The sequence below is a fragment of the Megascapheus bottae genome, chromosome 36 (genome assembly GCF_031878675.1).
Source record: "Megascapheus bottae isolate mThoBot1 chromosome 36, mThoBot2.hap1, whole genome shotgun sequence".
NCBI classification, from domain to species: Eukaryota; Metazoa; Chordata; class Mammalia; order Rodentia; family Geomyidae; genus Megascapheus; species Megascapheus bottae.
The window spans coordinates 1,979,981-1,997,543 of NC_143544.1; the positions used below are offsets into that span (position 1 = coordinate 1,979,981).

The window sequence follows — 17,563 nt, forward strand, 5'->3', positions numbered from 1 at the left end:
CAAGGCTCTCTGGGGGTGGAGCAGGGCAGTGATAGGGCTCCTGGCAGCTCCTGGCATGGAAATCCTTCTGCTCACTGCCCACCTGCACACAGCCACGCAGCAGGGACCCAGAAGATGGGGCCAGATGGAAGCTGGCCTGGTCCTCAAATTCACTCGCCAGCATTGACAGGTGGCCTGTGGAAAGGGGACAAAGCAGGACAGCAAACAGCTGCTGAAGGGAGCCCTGAGCAGGTGATTCCCTGCTGGAGGTCACAGGGCAGGGGGTAGGGTCCCCAGTGGCAAGGGAAAGGAGCAGCAGGGGAGGGTCTGGACCCCCCTCCCAGGTCAGTGGCCAGGAGTGTCATTCTGCAACACTCATCCCACTGCCAGAAATCTCTAGGCAACTTCTGCCCCTGCCTCACAAAGCACACGGTGGCTCTGTGTTCTGCCCAGGACTGGAGGCAATGGATGCCTGAATGTGCTGGACCTCTAGGCCAGCCCCAGCGTGGACAACCAAGGTGGCGGCTTAGGTCTTGTTGGGCTGGGTTGTTCAGTACCACTTTGGGCTGTTAAATTCCCCATCCATGTAGCACCCCAAAGCATGTGTGTGTCCACGTGTGTGACCTTTTTTATTGAGGCTGAACTGATGGACAGCAACGTATGTCACTGTTGTACGCACAGCTCTGCAGCCCGTGCCACGGCCCTCAGACTGGCAGGCTGTCGACAGGCACTCCCTTAGACAGGTGGAACTGAGGCTGGGCACCGGTGGCTCACACCTGTCATTCTAGCTACTTGGGAGGCTGAGATATGAGAATCAAGGTTCAAAGCCAGCCTGGGAAAGGGGGGTTGTGGCTCAGATGCTAGAGCTGAAGAGCTCAGGGACAGCACCCAGGCCCAGAGTCCAAGCCCAGGACTGACAAAAAAGAGAAAAAAAGAGAGAAAGAAAAGAAAGGCAGACGGGAAGGCCCACCAAGCACCTGTGGGCCCAGACCCGCCTTCCGCCCAGGGAATCCCGGAGGCCTTTCTGGCTGGAGATGCTGACGCGCATCTGCAATCCGGCTACCTGAGAGTCAGGCTCCAAACCAGCCTAGGCTCATCAGCACGACGCGGTGTTCGGATCTCAGCCAGGGCGCACGCCCACCTCCCCACCGGCCCCGCTCCCCTTCCTCCCCTGCAAGTGCATTCAGCGGACGGCGAGCGCCCGCGGACCCGCCGGCGTATCCCCGCCCACCCGCGCGAGGCCACGCCCCGCGGCCACGCCCCCAACAGGGGCCACGCCCCCACGGGGCCACGCCCCCCGCCGCCACGCCCCCGGCACCCTCCGAGGGCGTGGCGGCCGTGGGCAGGCGCGGGCATGCGCAGTGTGTGCCTGTGTACTGGGATCTGGGGGGGCGGAGGGCCCCCTCCCCGTGCCACCTTCGGCACCCGCAGCGGCCTAGCCCGGGCGGGTGGACTGCGGTTCTGGCGGGCGCCGCCGGACCGAGGAAGCGACCCGGTGCGAGGAAGGCCTGGGCTTTCCGGGAAACAGAAAGCGAAAGGGGTCGGGGGGCTGCGCCTCCCCCCGCTCGGGCCGGGGCCAGGCAGGTTGGGGGGGGGCCTGAGAATCTGCATTCCTTACCACCTGCGCCTGGGGCCGTGCTGACCCACAGGGGCTCCTGCACGGGGCTCATCCAGCACCCCTGATCCCGACAGCAGCTTTGGGGGGGTCACCACTGAGGACTCCCCAGCACCACTGTTCCCAGGAGGAGGCAGGACAGGGAGGCCGAGAGCCCAGCGCGCACAGCTCAAGTGTTTGCTGGACGCGGGGGCCATGAGTGGAGGGAAGGCTCAGCAAGGCTGCACAGCAAAGCCAGGGCAGCAGGCACCCCGCCAGGTCCCCTCCTTCTCACACAGCACGCCTAGCAGGCCAGTCCAGTCCCAAGGGCTCCCTCTGCTCTCCATCCTTTATGGATAGGGCGGTGTTGGCAACAGGGACATGGTGGGGTGGGGGGGGGACCCAGGACTGTCACACTAGCATGGCTGCCTGCCAGGCTCTGTGTGGATGTGTTCACATGTATATGAGGGTACACACGCATTACATATGTGTACGGGTGTGCATGCGTGTATACAGTACACACATACATGTGCATGTGCACACATATGTATATGTGTGTATATACATGTATATATGTGTATACTGGTTTCCCAGAAGAGATAGGACCTGGGGCCTGAGCTCCTCCATCAAGTGGGTCCATCGCAGGGTCTCAGTTGGTTCCTGTGTGAGATGGGTTTGCAGTTGCAGACCCGTACAGTGAGTCTTTGGAATAGGGATAGGACTCCAGCCCCATCTTTCTCCGGGGATTAAATGGGGGGGGGGACCTGGAGACAAGTACCAGCTGTGATAAGTTGGGAACGAGTTCCTGGTTCTTGTTTCAGCACTTCTGTGCCTGTCCTGGGGCTTGAACTGAGGACGTCTCTCATGCATGCTTGACTGGCACTCTGTACCCAGGAAGGAGAGCATGGCACTAGGCAAAACACTGTTGACCGCCAGGGCTGTGAAGACTAGGTGGGGGTCCCGTGGGAGGGAGCTGCTGGGTCCCCCAGCTGTGGCTGCCCCCGGTCCATCTCTTCCTGCCCCCCAGCTCGGGAGGGGTGCAGGTTCTTACGAGCCCCAGCTGCACAGGTTGGGGAAATGCAAATACATGCTCAGTTTCTCTTTCCTGTCAGACCAGGGCTAAAGGGACCTGGGTGTGCACGGGGGAGGGGGGGCGAGCCCAGGCTGCCACAACAACTCTAGGGGGCCAGAACTCATGGCCTAGGCACTGTCCTTGAGCTCTTTTGCTCAAAGTTAGCGCTCGATCACTTCCGGTCCCAGCGCCACTTATGTTTTTGGTTAGTTTTTGACTTTATTTGGTTTGGTTTTTGTCCTAGTTGTTAACTGGACGGACCTTCCTGCCTGAACTTGATTTGAAGTGCAGTCCGCAGGTCTCAGCCTCCCGAGCGGCTGGGATTACAGGTGTGCACTCCCAGTGCCTGGCTCTCCGCATCTTTATGGGGATTTTGGTTCACCGTGGCCTCCTCCTCAGAGGAACAGCCCTGAAGAGGGCCCAGCTCCGCTCCTGTGGTCTTTCCAGGCTGTCTCACCCACGGGCATCTGTGTCTGAAGCATTCCCTGGGGGTCTCACTTGCCTCTGTCACCACTACCAGCATGGCCCCTGGGGGTGGGGTGGGGGTAGGGGTGAGTCCCACTGCCTCTCTGCCTCTGAGAAGCCCTCAGAGGTTGTATCAGGAGCCCAGGGCACCAGGGCTTTCAGCAGTGGATGGGGGGGAGGACTGGGCCCTGGGCAGGATCTCATCTACCTTTGCAGGTCCCAGTGTCACAGCGCCTGTGGAGACGACGCCTGTCAGACTATGCCTATTGGGTCCTGCCCAACGCCATGGGCTTTGTTTGTGCAGTGGAGCAGTGAGTGACAGAGAGTGACACGGGCTCTGGGAGGGAGCAGGCCTCTGTGAGTGTGACAGAGGGGTGAGGCCGATGGGGGTACATTACATGTGTGTGTAGAAATGTCCCAACCATCATCCATACAACTAGTGCATGTGAATAAAACACACTCTTAAGAAAATAAAAAGACCCTTCTCTTTCACCGCACATGTGGGCCGGATGGAAACAGCAGCTAAAGGCCGGTGGACTGGGTACCCACTGCCCGATGAGCAAGGACAGGTGCCCAGTGCAGGCCTCGCTCTGGCCGGGCACCAGAGTCTTCGGGAAATCATGTTGGGGTGGTGGGCCTCGAGGTGGTGATGGAGACACAGATGTGTGTGTGTGTGTGTGTGTAAAGACGTGAGACTGGCACACTCAGAAGCAGCCAAGAGGACCTGGAGCACCCAGTGCCAGGGTTTTGGTTTCTAGTGCCTTCTCCAGGGAAGCTGTCCTGACACCAGGATAGGAGCAAAGCAATGGAAGGTGCTGGTCACGGGGTGGTGCAGAGGTTTGGTTATTTCCCACCCTACCTCATAGACTAAGTCGACAGTCAGCACGGCCTGGCCCTTTCTTTTTTTTTTTTTTTAATTTTTTTGCCAGTCCTGGGCTTGAGCTCAGGGCCTGAGCACTGTCCTTGGATTTTCTCAAGGCTAGAGCTCTACCACTTGAGCCTCAGCACCACTTCTGGCTTTTTTCTATATGTGGTACCGAGGAATCGAACCCGGGTCTTCATGCATGCTAGGCAAGCACTTTAACCACTAGGCCAAACTCCCGGCCCATGGCCTGGCCCTTTCAGGTGAAGAATCTCACCAACTCGGCCAAGTAAGGTAGGAGAAGGACCTGCGTGCTAGTCCTCACGTTGCCATCCTGGCGGCTCAGGAGCCTGAGGTCTGAGGATAGGCTGAAGAGTCTCAGAGACCCTCACCTCCATTTAACCAGCCAAAGCCAAGCTAGAACTCAGCCTGGCTCAAGTGATGGGGCCTTAGACTTGTAAGTTCGAGGCCCCAACCTCAAACCCTAGTACAGACACAGATCACGTTCTAGACGTTTCCTCTGCTAAACTTCTCACCAACACAGGAGGAGCCATGCGTTTTCATTTAGGAGCTTGCTCTGGATACCTGCACGCGGGCCTTCCTCCAGGTCCCTTGACACTGCAGGCTCCCCTCCCGTCCCCACAATGAAATGGCATCTCCGTTTCCCCCCTCCCCTCCTTTGCAAGGTGGCTGTGACATCACAGAGGTAAAAGGAGGGGGCAGGGGAGGGGTGGCAGGGGACAGGACCCGAGGACCTTGGGTCCAGTGTGGGGTGGCGTGGTGAAGGACGCAGGGTTTCTCTCAGCAGGGCAGCCAGAGGGTCAAGCTGTGTGCTATGTTTAAAACTCCCAGCTGGCTACAGAAGGCTTGGGTCTGTCATCCTGGCTACTCAGGAGGCTGAGATCTGAGGATCAAGGTTTGAAGCCAGCTAAGGCAGGGAAGTCGGAGAGACTTTTTAGCTCTGATTAACCAAAAAAGCCAAGAGGGGAGCTGTGCCTCAAGTGGTAGAGAGCTGGCCTTGAGTGAAAAAGCTAAGGGACAGTGCCCAGGCCTTGAGTTCAAGCCCTAGTACTGGCAGATGAGTAGACCAGTACCTGCATGCCTGCACACACACACACACACGCACACACACACACACACACATTCTAATGTTCATCTGGCCAACAAGTAGAAATAAAAACTCTAGCCAATACCCTGATTTCAGCCTGGGGAATGAGGGGGATACGAACTACAAGTATTCATTCCCACAGCCCCCTCCAAGAATGGCTCCGAGGGACCTCCCGTTCTCCCCCATTCTGCCTGGGGTGGGGCTGAGAATACCCAGCAGCAGCTTGTGGCAAGGGGTGTCGTGAAGCAGGGCCCAACCAGTCGCTGTCACAAAACCCCAACATCTTAAGAGGTGGCCAAAAGCTTGGCCCCCCTGGTGAGGCCTGCTGTGCAGACACAGAACTCTGCACGCTGGCCTCCTACAGGTGCCATGGGCAGCCACACTCGCTTCCCTCCCCTTGGTCCCCATGGTACTCTCAGTGAGGACTCAATCACAGTCCGCTTCTGGCACCATGCCATGCCAGGAGCTTGGCTGGGGGAGGGAGGGACACCAGGTCAGATACAGGGATGGAAGGTGGCGTGGGGGCTCCACCAGGGAAATTGTCGGCGCCATGTGTTCAGAGGGCTCGCACTGGCTAGCTCTGCCACGTGCGTGACGACCTTCAAAGTATCTCGTTTTATTTGCTCTTGAGCCTGTTTGCCTGGCTACACTGGCAGCTGCTCGGGGCAGGAGCGAGCCCTGAGCCCAAGGCTGAGCTTGCAGGACAGCTAGGGAGTATGTGGCATCTGTTGGCCTCAAAGTGCTTGTCTCCAAGTGTTCTTGCACTTCCTGCGAGAGCCATTGCAGCAGAAGGAACAGGGCTTCCCCGGGAAAGGGGTACTAGCTTTCTGCCCACTGCCGCCCCTTCCCCCAGAGCCCTGCAGAGGGTCGTCGTCTCCTTCCTCCTTGCTGCTTAGACAGCCAAGGCTGGCCTTTAGCGGGCCTCTGCTCAAGTTTGTGAAAGATCTCTAGTGCTACGGCTATGTGTGGCTCCAGTTGTAGAGGGCTTGCCTGGAGAGAGACTGAACTCTCTAATACCACATGGAAGGAAGGAAGGAAGGAAGGAAGGAAGGAAAAGGAAAAGGAAAAAGGAAAAGAAGGCGGGAAGAATTAGAACAAAGCCGGTCTTTCTGAGGGTGGGGAAGGAGAAGGAAAAGGAAAAGGAAAAGGAAAAGGAAAAGGAAAAGAAGGCGGGAAGAATTAGAACAAAGCTGGTCTTTCTGAGGGTGGGGCCTGGCTGGACAGGCAGATCAAAGGGTGGAGTTGAGTCCTTTTCTTTTAAAAAGAATTTATTTGTAGCAATTTTCAAGTTTCAAAAGACCCTCGTGTCCAGTTAATATTCTATTCTAGGCGCTCCACACACACACACACACACACACGCACGCACGCACACACATATCCACGTGCATACACCCCCCCCCCACCTTAGCAGCACAGCCACCACCTCTGCCTCCAGCTGTGTCTGGCTTCTTCAGAAACACATCAACCACAGACTTTGGGTATCCCTAAAATTCACAGGGGGCCACGGGGAGGAGGTTTATACCCAGCCAGGCTGGCGTCCATCCTTAGTCTCAGTTCCTGCTCTGCCCTGTACTTCCAGGCCTCAAGCTTCTGCCAGTCCCTGCTAGTCCAGGGTCTCTTGGTGCCACCCCCTCACGGCCTCCCCTAGGGTGCCACGTGAGGTCCACGGGAGGCTGGGCTCCTTCTCGGGCCTTTTCAGCTAGGATTTCCAGTGGCTGTGTTCACTGTGTTTTCCGCGGCTGGGGTATAAAGTCTGCCAGGCGGGTCCGTGTCGCTTATGTATCCCTGGCATGTGTTCAGTAATGTCTCACTCACGGGCTGAATGAAGAGCAAGGGAGTGCCCTCACAAGACGGATGGATGGACAGCTGCCACCTTGCCACCCCTTGATTGTGACGCGGGCATCCCAGGGCTGGGGTCCCCGCCCACCTCACCCATGCCCATATATGGGCAGGACGCAAGCTTCCTTGACTCTCTTTGACCTCACAGTGCCAGGGAGGGCCTGGGGGTCTATAAGAGAATGAGGCCAGGGGGGGCCCTGCTCACAGCCCAAGAAGTTCCACCTGCTCACAGGTTGGCTGGCTCGACCAACGTGGTGCCCACTGCTCTGAGCCAAACCCAGGCCAAGCTCACCACCTAGCACCATGGCCAGATACTGCTGCCGCAGTCGAAGCCGGAGCAGGTGCCGCCGCCGAAGGCGATGTCGCAGACGCAGGAGGAGATGCTGCCGCAGACGTAGGCGAAGTAAGGAGGGGGGAGGGCTGCAGGGCGACAGATGGGGGTGGGGGAGGGCTCAGCGCTCCCAGGGCTTGAAAAACTCCCCTTTCATGCTCTGTCCCTCAGGATGCTGTCGCCGGCGCCGCCGATGCACCCTGAGGTGCCGAAGATGCTAGACCCACACCGCACAGCCATCCGAACTCCTGCCTGAGAATTTTACCAGACGTCGAGACCCTGTCGCCACACCTTGAAAAAGCCACCATGCCATGCGAAACAGGAGCCTGCTGAGGAACAATGCCGCCTGTCAATAAACGTTGAAAAATCATCCCACTCCCAGCCTCTTGTCCGTCCTTAATGGGGTGTGGGAGCGCTGGGGAGGTGAGATGGAGGACTGGGGAAGGAGGGGGGTGTAGAGGAGTTCTGGAGGGGTGGGGAGGAGGGAGGGAAGGAACAATGGGAAGGGGTGATCATGGTGGCTGGACGTACAGGATTAACTTTGGGCCACATAGCAAGGAGCCCCTCAAAACTGACTTCCCGTCTCCCCAGCAGGGCCTAAGCTGGGTGGTGTGCGTTTGAGACCTGGTGCCTGAATTAGGTGCCAGGGTTGTGGTGGGTTAGGTTGTCATGAAAACTGAGTGAGCACTTGGCACTAAAGCCAGCCCCACCCAGGCGCCACAGGGCCCCTCTCAGGTGGAGGCCAGCCCTGGCCACAACACACATTTCTGAGCAGGCCTTTGCACCACTTCTGGCTTTGTCTGTGGCTTTTTCTGGGCCTGGTTTGCTATTTTGGAACTTCAGAATCCTTCATCTTTCTAGGTGGCTCATGCCTGATCTCTGCTACTTCAGGAGGGTAAAATCTGAGGATTATAGACGCCGGAGGGCTTGAGGATTATAGACGCCAGCCCTCCGGCCCGAGCAGGAAAGTGTATGAGGAAAGTGTATGCTCAAATGGTAGAGCATGGTGGACAGTAGGTCAGAGATGGGCGCCTCCTGAAAGGGCTTCATGGTCAGTTCTGGTTCCTTCTGCCACAGTGGCTCTGATTTACTGTCCTGTACTGCACTGCCACAGGCCATTTTGGGGACTTTCTCAGCTTCTACAGAGCCCTTCTACAGGGTCCTTGGTTTAGGGATTCTGTGTTTCTTATGTCCCTTATGTCCCCCATCTCATAAAGACCTCTGTGACCTCTGTGATCTCCTCCCCACGATCTTCTCCCCACACAAGGTCCCTTCTGCCATGAGATGACAGTTTCTCAGCTTCACACACTTGATTCCTTTCCACTCCCTCCCTCTCCCTCCCCTGCTGCTGCAATCCCATCTTCCACCAATCCCTCCCTGGTAAAAGGGTTTCAATTGCTATGGTTGATTCTGGCCATACTCTTAGGGTCCTGGAGTTCCAGGCCAGGCTGGATGCATGGCTCTTGCCCAGTGTATCCATCCCAAGAACCACACAACACAAAATACATACTGTACTTGGTATAATCTTCGTCTGATAAGACGTTTCTGTGTCACAGTCGGCTGTGTGTCACAGTCGGCACAGTCGGCATAGTTCTGGGGCTTGGGCTTGAACTCAGGGTCTAAGCCCTGTCCTTGAGCTGCTTGAGCTTCTTTTACTCAAGGTTAGCATTGTGAGCCACAACTCCACGTCTGCCTTGGTTAATTGGAGATTTTAGATCTCAGCTTCCTGAAGTTGCCTTCAGCTGAATTCTGGCCCTGTCCGAATTCTGGCCCTGTCCGCCCGCTCACCAGCAGTGACCTTGAGTGGCCTCGGTTTCTCCCAGAAATATGAAGATGTGGCTGGAGACAGGTGTGCCATCCCGTGGCCCCAGTGGAGAGACTGTCAAGGGGAAGGACATGGCAAAGGAAGGGCTGGGGGCCCACTGCACATCAGCTAGCACCAGGTGGCTTTTATTTGGAATGTCCAGCTTCCTCCCTTGGGATCTGGAGGTCTCCACTGCTCCGGGGACTGAGGCCCCTGTGTCAGGGAGGACGAGGGGCTGGCCTGCCTACCCCAACCCTTGGCCTGAGGGCCCGGCACTGCCCTCACAGAAGGACTGGGCAGGGGGGGGACAATCACGGGTGGGTTGCCATGTCATAGTGGGCATCCCCTTATATTCGGGGCCCCAGGCAGCTTTGCGCACCAGATCAACATCAACACCAAGCACGGGTCGCCAGGCCCCCGGCCACCTCCTCCACACCTGGCCGGCTAAAGCTCAGCTCCTGATCGCTCAGCGCCATGGTTCGCTACCGTGTGAGGAGCCCCAGCGAGCGCCCGCGCCAAGGGCGGCCTGGGCAGGACCAGGGCCAGGACCCCGACCAGGACGTCAGCTCGGACCAGGTCGAGGCCTACAGAACGCACCGGGGCCGCTGCTGCTACCGCCGCCGCCGATGCTCTCGAAGGAGGCTGTGCCGCATCCACCGGCGGTGCCGCCGCTCCTGCAGGCGCCGATCCTGCAGGCGCCGCCGATCCTGCAGACGCCGCCGCTCCTGCAGACGCCGCTACTGCCGCCGCCGGAGACGCTGCTGTAAGCAAAGGGGCCACCAAGAGCCGCTGGGCCCCCACCCCACTGCCCCAGGCGCTCCACACCCATGGGGACGGGGAGGCTTGCATGCCCACACCAGCCCCAGTGGCCCCCAAAGGCGAGCCCTGGGCTCCCCCCCCCCACCCCAGGCCGCCTCTGGCAAGCCTACTTCCACCCCTCTCTTCTTCCCCAAAGGCTGTAGAAGGAGGAGGAGGCGATGCAGGAGGCGCTACAATTAAGCCCTGGCAGTCTCTTCAGTCCTGCTGGAGGCCAAGGAGAAGCCACCTGCCCGGGGAACAACTCGCCAGGCCATAACACCCCTCCACGTCAGTCCTGAGCCCTGATACCCACGCCCTGAGTCGCCAACGAGCCCACGAGACCTGAGTCATGAGCAAAGTCACCTGCCAAATAAAGCTTGACATGGAACCTACTAAACCTGCCTGCCTCTCTTCTGTGCGCGTGCCTGTGCGCGTGGCTCAATGACAGCCAGACACTGTCACCTCGTATGCCTCCCCCGGGCCCAAAGACCCCACGCTTCTGCCTTGACCCCCATCAGGGGAGGTCAAAGACCCTGCGCTTCTGCCTCGATTTCCCCCCATCACCGTGCTGTAGACCCTCCCCCAAAATGGGATGGCAAAAGTTACCAGGCTGACATGGCCCCTAAATCATGGGGCATGGACTCTGAACGTGCTCACAACACAGACCTCCCCCGCCACGCCACATGTTGCCCTAACTTCTATCCCAGCACCCACTCCCACCCCACCCCCTGCCCTGGAAAAACCAAAACCAAAACCAAAACCTTAGCAGCCGCTGCCTTTCAGCATGTTGGAAGCGCTGGGTGCAGTCACAGAGACAGACATTTTAGGTCTGCAGCTCCATGGTCAGAAACGTGTCCGTCCCCCACTCACGACCCCATCTCCACAGTGTCAACCACTCGAGCTTCACCAGCTCCCACCTCGGCTGCCGCGTGAGCCCTCCCCCTCCCCCCCTCGGCCCCAGGTTCTGGGGTGGGGCTGTGTGTCACAAGGCCCTTTGTGGTGTCAGCATCTGTGTCCCCCCCCCAAGCTGCCCTCACAGCCCCTCGGCTCCCCAGTTGCCGCCCCTCCTGGTCTGGAGAGATAGGCACAGCCGGCAATGGGTTCCCGTTGCGCAAAGCTCAGCTCTGGCCACAGCGCCGGCCAGAGCTCAGGCCACAGCCGTGGTCATGAATCATCCATGAAGAAACTCGTGGCCTGCGTGAGTCAGGACAACTTCTCCCTGTCATCGGAGGGTGAGGAGGAGGAGGAGGAGGAGGAAGAGGAGGACGAGGAGGAGGAGGAGGAGCAGCTCCCCGTGCAGGGCAAGCTGCTGCTGATGGAGACCGAACGACAAGAGGAGAATGCCCAGGAAAACACCATGGCCCAGCAGAGCTCCGAGCCCAAACAGACGCACTCCTGACCTGCCACCACAGCCCAGCGAGGGGTGCCCGCAGTGCCCGCCGTGGGCGCCCATGCAGAACCAGCGAGGACTTCAGAAAAGAGTCAATAAAAAGTCTCCAAGGAACTCTTCTCTCTGGTTTTTCTCCCATCCCTGCCTACACAGGGAGGGAGGGAGGGAGGGAGGGAGTGCACTGTGACAAGATTCAGGGTGCAGCTGGTTTCGGACACTCAGTGGGTGGGGACAGGGAGGCCTGGGTCAAGAAGGCCATTTTGGCTCTGGCAGGTGGCTGGGGCGTCTCCAGGGGTGCAGGGGGGATGGAATCTCAGGAGTTCCACACTCAGCCCACCTCTCTGCTGAGGGGTGAGGGGGAAGCCGTTCTGGGGTAGCCAGCCACACTGGAAGTAGGGGTCCTCTGCCTCATTCTGCTTCTACAATCCTCTCTGGGGAGGCCCCAGTGCCTCCGCCATGAGCTCTGTGGTGAGACTGCTGGGCACAGAGGAGAGCCCTACCCTTGCCTGCTTGCCAACACCCCAGAAAAGCCTCTATGGACTGCTGGCTGTCCCTTCCCAGCCCCCTTCCTCTTATCCAGGACATTGCTGGGAGCTGGAGGCAGAGGGGCAGTGGGGAGGAAGAGGCAGGAGACTGGAGGACATGGGGAAGAGGCAGAAGGGAGGACAGGAGGAGGCAGAGGGAGGGTGTCACGAGGGCAGGCCATACAGGTGAGGGTGCATGGGGAGAGAGGTTGCCGGGAGGAGGTGGGGACAGCTTTACCCCGCCATCTAGATCTTCCAGTGTCCCTGACAGGAGCTGCAGGGCAGAGCGCCCCGTGGCTCCCACAGACTCAGCCTGCCCAAGGGACGCCAGTCAGGCAGCCCTCTCGTGCGCCTCTCTGTCTTGTCCCCTGCCCTGCAAGTGTGGGTCTGGCTCCCAAGAAGCCGGGTGTCAAATCCCATAGACGTGGTGGCTTCAAGCAGACCCGCAGCTCTGCAGGGCAGCCGGCCACACTCCAGCTTCTTTCCCACACCCCGGCTCACGGGGCCCCAGCCTCTGGGTTGTCCTTGTGGTGTTGAGCTAGAGCCCGGAACCCTGCTTATGCCAGGACAGTGCCCCACCAACGAGTGGCACCCAGCCTTTAGCCTTGTCTTTGCAAGTCTTCCCCAACTGTCAGGGGCCCCAGGCGGCGGGTGGTGACACACACGCGTCAAGATTCTTAGCTTAATCCCGTCTATGGAGAGCCTATTTCCTCTGAAGGCTGCAGGGGCAGAGGCATGGACGCAGGCTTTGTGGTCCACCCGTGCCTGGCCCTGAGGCTCTTTGTACCACGTGGGATCTGAACCTAGCCCTAAGCCGCCCGAAGTGAACACCGCCACGGAGGTGGACTGGCCCGTGGCCAGGCACGAACGCGCCAGGATTACTTGTGCACTGTTACTCTGATGGTCGGCTGAGCATCCGCCTGCTCGCCCACCGTTCTCCACGCTGGCTCAGCAGGCTAGGCCTGTGCCAGAGGCTTGGCAGAGAAGTTCCCTTGGGATATTCTTCCCGTGTCCCTGTGAGGTGGGCTGCCACCGGCCCCCACGCGGCAAAGCCTGGGAATGGACGTTGGAATAAATGGTATCATGAATGGGAGAGGATGGAATGGTGGTGGAGGGAGGCGTATATACTTGGTGGCCAGTGGAGGAGACGGGTGGGTGGACAGACAATTCTCGGAGACCGGGGATATTGGTATCAGTCTGAGGTCCCTGGGGAAGTGGACACTCAGAATGAATACCACCGCATCTGGGTATACAGCTCTACTCTGTCTGATCAGAGCCTCACCTCTGGGATGAACCCAGGGCCCCCGCCCTGCCTTGCCTGGCCCTGCCCTGGGCTGAGTGTCAGCCACAGACTCTGTCCTGGGCATCATCCTCTGTTACCTGTGCCATCACAATAGGGCCAGCTATATAACCAGGCGCCAGGCTGGCGGAGAGCTGGGCCTGCTGGGAGAAGAGGAGGAGGAGGAGGGAGCCCTGCCCCTCCGAGTGCACCCCCATGGACACCAAGATGCAGAGCCCGTCCACCACTGCCCACTCCCAGCCCACCCACAGCAGCCACCACTGCAGCGCTGGCTGCAACCAGTGCTCCTGCAGCCTCCACTGCCAGAGCTGCCACCGGAGCCGCAGCTGCAGCCCACCTAGCTGCCAGAGCCCCAGCCCCAGCCCGAGCCCCAGCCCGCCCTCCAAGACCTCCAGGCAGTCCACACACTCCCACCTCTCTCCCGCACGGCCCTCCCACCACAGCGGCTGCTCCAGGAACAGAAAGACCTTGGAGGGGAAAGTGAACAAGAGAAGGGTGATCAAGAGGAGCAGGCAGGGACACAGAACCAAGAGACGAGGTGCAGGTATGCTTCCAGCTGGGGTGAAGCGGAGGACAGCGCATCACGGGTGACGGGGGACTGAATAATGCAGGGGTTGGTTAGACAAAGGGGTTGGGTGGCTGTAAGGTAGACTGGGGTACAGCTTTGATAGGACAGCTGTGTCCTCGGGTGAGTGGATCGTGGGTGAATTCACTGGGGCAAGCTCTGTGATGCCCCCGTGGGTCATGGGGAAATGAGCAGGTTGGGTCTCAGCACCCCGCTGACTGTCCCCTCCCACCGACCTCGCAGGGCGGAAGCACAAGTGAGGCGATGCTGCTCTCCGCTGTTCCTGTGTGGGATGCATTCGGAGGAGGAGGACCACTGCATACGGATGGATGCCTTGGTGACAGCCACGTTCTCGCAGGAACACATTACCACAGTGATTATACAGCACTGATTAAAGCTTGAGCCTGGAAGACCACCTTTGAGTCAGAATCTGATTTCACTGGAGGGTGTCGCACGCGCTGCCCTGGCGTGAGAGCCCAGGGTGGGACCTGGCCGCAGCTCTGTGCTGTACAGAGCGGAGAGATGCAGCGGGCAGGTGTCCCAGAAACCAACCCAACGGTGGTGCCCCTGTGCTCGACGTAGACAGACACACATACGCCCCACGCCGCCACCGGGCGTACACGTGCCAGCCGCTCCTGGTACACGCTGCCACTCAGGGCAGACACGGCGGGTTTGGGGTGGGGTGCTGCCACAGGGGAGGCGCCCTGGGGAAGGGTCACAGTGAGGTACGGTTTGGCGAAGGCTGGTACACAGTGGGATCCTGGGAGACCACTAGGGTGGGGTGTGGGACCTGGGGAAGAGAACAAGCCCCACCCTCACGGAGGAGCCAGGATGTGCGCCACCATTCCGCCTCTGCCCACCTCTCGTATACACTTTCTCACACACGGGTGCTGGGCTGGGACGCCACTGTGAGGCATCTCGGGAAGCTGATCTGTGCCTCGCCTGTCCTGGGGACCAGGAGATATAGGCCAGCCTTGTAAGGAAGGCCCTGGGGTTGCTGGAAGTCCCAGGCCTCACCTTGCAGGGCTCTCGGTGGCACACTGCCAGGCACGTCCTCCCTCCTACCTAGGCCAGGAGCCTGTGTGTCCCTAGAGTTCAGAGGACGGCTAAGTTCTACTTTTCCCCAGGGGGTGTGCTGTGCCTGCTTCCTGCCCCCCCCACTATTGCGTTGGCTCTGGGCACTCTGGTGGGCACGATGGTGGATGGGCAGGGTGGTGGAATCGGGGGTGGGGGTGTTGGCATGGTGGGCTCAGCTCTGCAACCTCCCCATTCCCCACATATACCTCACATCCTGTTTGTGGGGCAGGGGGCAGAGGGACTGGGACAGTTTGCAGCCATCCATGAAGCCACACAGCGGGTGGCTTCGAACAGGAGATATAGCAGGCCCCGGCCTTCACTCCTGGGTCCTGGAGCTCCCTGGAGGCCCTCTCCATGGACTTGGGGTCCATAGCATGAAAGAACGACAGGGAGCAGAGATGATCTTCTGCCCCACACATGGGACAAAAGTCGCCTCTCCTGAGGGAGGCCTCAAGCCAGGTGTGTGCCAGGACCAGGGTGCCCTGGCCTCTGGCCCCTTCCCTCCCCCCCCCCCACTAGCAGGCAGCTCACACCACCCAGGGAGCACAGATTCAGTGGTTTTTCCCTAGCCACAGCAGGGGCCCTGATGCCTCAGCTTTCCTGCAGGCCCCCTATTTCCACAGCTGGTGGAGGGACAGTTGTGAGGTGAGTCCTGAGGAGACAGAGATGCTCTAGGTCACCAGCCATGGGATCTTTCCTCTTCCAACAACCATATGTGCCCAATGGCAACCCCATACATTCAGGGAGAAATCCCACCCCTCCGCTCTTGCCAGCCAGACTCCACCAACCCCTACACCTTCCCCCTACACTCTCTACTGAACCTGCACGCACCTCTGTTTTGATCCTGCACGCCGGTCAGCTGCACCGCCAGGATCTTTGCACTGGCTCAGCCTGCCCCTCCACATTCTGCTTTTATCAAGACCTCAAGGCTGTGTTACCAGATGTAAGAGATGTAAATGCTCAGGGCCTGAGCGCCAGTGCTTTCGCAAGGTGTCACTTCTGGCTTTTTCTGTGTGTGTGGTACCGAGGAATCGAACCCAGGGCTTTATGCATGCTTATCAGGCACTCTACCACTAGACCCAGCTCCTAGCCCTTCTTCTCCCCCCTTACTTTTTGGGCCTGAGCACTGTCCCTGGGCGTTCTCAAGGCTAGAACTGTACCACTTACTGTACCACTTGAGCCACAGTACCACTCTGGCTTTTCTATGTATGTAGTACTGAGGAATCAAACCCAGGTCTTTGCACATGCTAGGTAATAAGCACTCTACCACGAGGCCAAACTCCCAGCTTTTTTTTTTTTGCAGGAGTTTAGCATGATGTAAAGGATTGTGTGAATACACTGTCTCCTCAGGTGTGCTTGAAGGACTCTGGTTTCGTGTTTGGCATACTAGATACTCAGACAATACCTGGCAGATAGTGAAGGAGTTGTCCCCATCTTCCAGATTCGCCCTCACCCCAGCAAATGGCAGCCTCTCACATTCGGAAAGGTGACCCGCTCAGGCTCCCAGGGGACACAACCCCGGCCCCCACGCACAGATCTCACCGGCCAACACATTCCAGGAAAAGCAGGGTGAGGGCCACCGGGGCAGAGAACACTTTCAGAATGATGCTCCCTCAGTGGGACTGCTCTTCCCAGCAGAGTGCTGCCCAAGCTGGAAAGAGAAACTGCAAGACTGCACTGCCCACTCGCCCTGCAGACCCAACGTGCTCCTGCTGGGTGCTCTACGGCCTGTGTGCATGGCCGCTCTGGGAGGCACTGAACCCCACAGAGGACAGGCCGCTGGCCCAGGCCTGCAGAGCTGAGTGGCAGCAGGCCCTGAGGCAAGCCAGGTATCAGCACCCAGGACACGCTGCCCAGATGTCTGGGAGCTGGCAGCCACTCAGCTTGTTTCTTTTTCCGCTCTGGTGTCTGGGCTGGGTTTCGTTTTGAAGTTAAGGCTTCAGAAAATGAAAGCTAAGCTGAGTGACTGTCAGTGTGTGTCTATAGGAACCTGTGACCCTGAAAGCCTGACTCACCACAAGGGAGGGTGGAGGAAGGGGCCATGTCCACTGGACAGGCCAGGAAACAGATTCAGAGGGGACTGAGGGCCACAAGGACAAGACCTGGAGAGGCCTCCAGCAGGTAGCTCTGGTTTCTTCAACAGGACAACCCAGATGGAGACTACCAGGGGTGGAAGTGGAGGGGCTTACAGCAGAGTTGGGCAGGGACAAAAGCTTCACAGTCAATGCTGCCCTGTGTGAGCTGTGTACCCAGAGCAGGTTTTCTCTTGAGTGTGTGAGTGTGTGTGTGTGTGTGTGTGTGTGTGTGTGTGAGTGATACAGCATAGTGTATAAAAGCAGTAGCTTCACCAGGCAGAGTCCCACCTTTGCCCAGCAATGAGCTGTGTACCCAGGATGCCCAGAGTCCTCCAGTCCACTGTTCACCCAGCATGCAGTTAGTTTGGACCAATCCTCCCCAGTAAATGAATGACAGTGGCATCCGTGAGGATGGCTGGGACAACAAGGGGATAAAGCAAGAGGAGGCAAACCCAGGCTAGGGCCAAGAGGGGCTCTCCCAAGTAGCCCTGGGGCTGCCAGTGTGAATTAGGGGATGTTGGAACCACCTGCTTGTTATGGGTCCCTGTGCAGAGAACTACCTTTCTGGCAGGAAAGAGGGTCTTCAGAGCTACCCTGCCTCCACAATTTGTCTCCCCCAGGAAGTGCCCACCCCATGTTCAGGAGGAGGGGTGGGACTCTCCCACTGTCAACTTATATCCCAAGTGCGCCTTCCCACTCTGCTGTGCCCTCTCCAGGCTGTGCTCCAGGGAAGGTGTCTACGGTTCCCTCGTGCTGCCTAAACACCCTGGAATGAATAAT

At 58.8% G+C, this 17,563-nt stretch overlaps 3 protein-coding genes and 1 long non-coding RNA gene across 4 annotated transcripts; all 4 read left to right on the top strand.

Moving 5' to 3' along the window:
• The first annotated feature begins 7,066 nt into the window (after nucleotides 1-7,066).
• On the top strand, nucleotides 7,067-7,625 carry LOC150042186 (uncharacterized). Its single transcript, XR_016533638.1, has 2 exons — nucleotides 7,067-7,322; nucleotides 7,422-7,625. It is a non-coding gene; the product is annotated as an uncharacterized LOC150042186 (long non-coding RNA).
• Nucleotides 7,626-9,424: 1,799 nt separating this feature from the next.
• On the top strand, nucleotides 9,425-10,249 carry Prm2 (protamine 2). Its single transcript, XM_090324645.1, has 2 exons — nucleotides 9,425-9,817; nucleotides 10,010-10,249. The coding sequence occupies exons 1-2, from the start codon at nucleotides 9,529-9,531 to the stop codon at nucleotides 10,051-10,053; spliced, it is 333 nt and encodes a 110-aa protein (XP_090180771.1). The 5' UTR covers nucleotides 9,425-9,528; the 3' UTR covers nucleotides 10,054-10,249.
• Nucleotides 10,250-10,868: 619 nt separating this feature from the next.
• Nucleotides 10,869-11,356, top strand: Prm3 (protamine 3). Its single transcript, XM_090324706.1, has one exon. The coding sequence runs from the start codon at nucleotides 10,949-10,951 to the stop codon at nucleotides 11,249-11,251; it is 303 nt and encodes a 100-aa protein (XP_090180832.1). The 5' UTR covers nucleotides 10,869-10,948; the 3' UTR covers nucleotides 11,252-11,356.
• A 1,849-nt stretch (nucleotides 11,357-13,205) lies between these two features.
• Tnp2 (transition protein 2) lies at nucleotides 13,206-14,046 on the top strand. The gene is made up of 2 exons (XM_090324642.1): nucleotides 13,206-13,610; nucleotides 13,875-14,046. Exons 1-2 carry the CDS (start codon nucleotides 13,262-13,264, stop codon nucleotides 13,889-13,891), a joined length of 366 nt encoding a protein of 121 aa, XP_090180768.1. The 5' UTR covers nucleotides 13,206-13,261; the 3' UTR covers nucleotides 13,892-14,046.
• The last annotated feature ends 3,517 nt before the right edge of the window (nucleotides 14,047-17,563 follow it).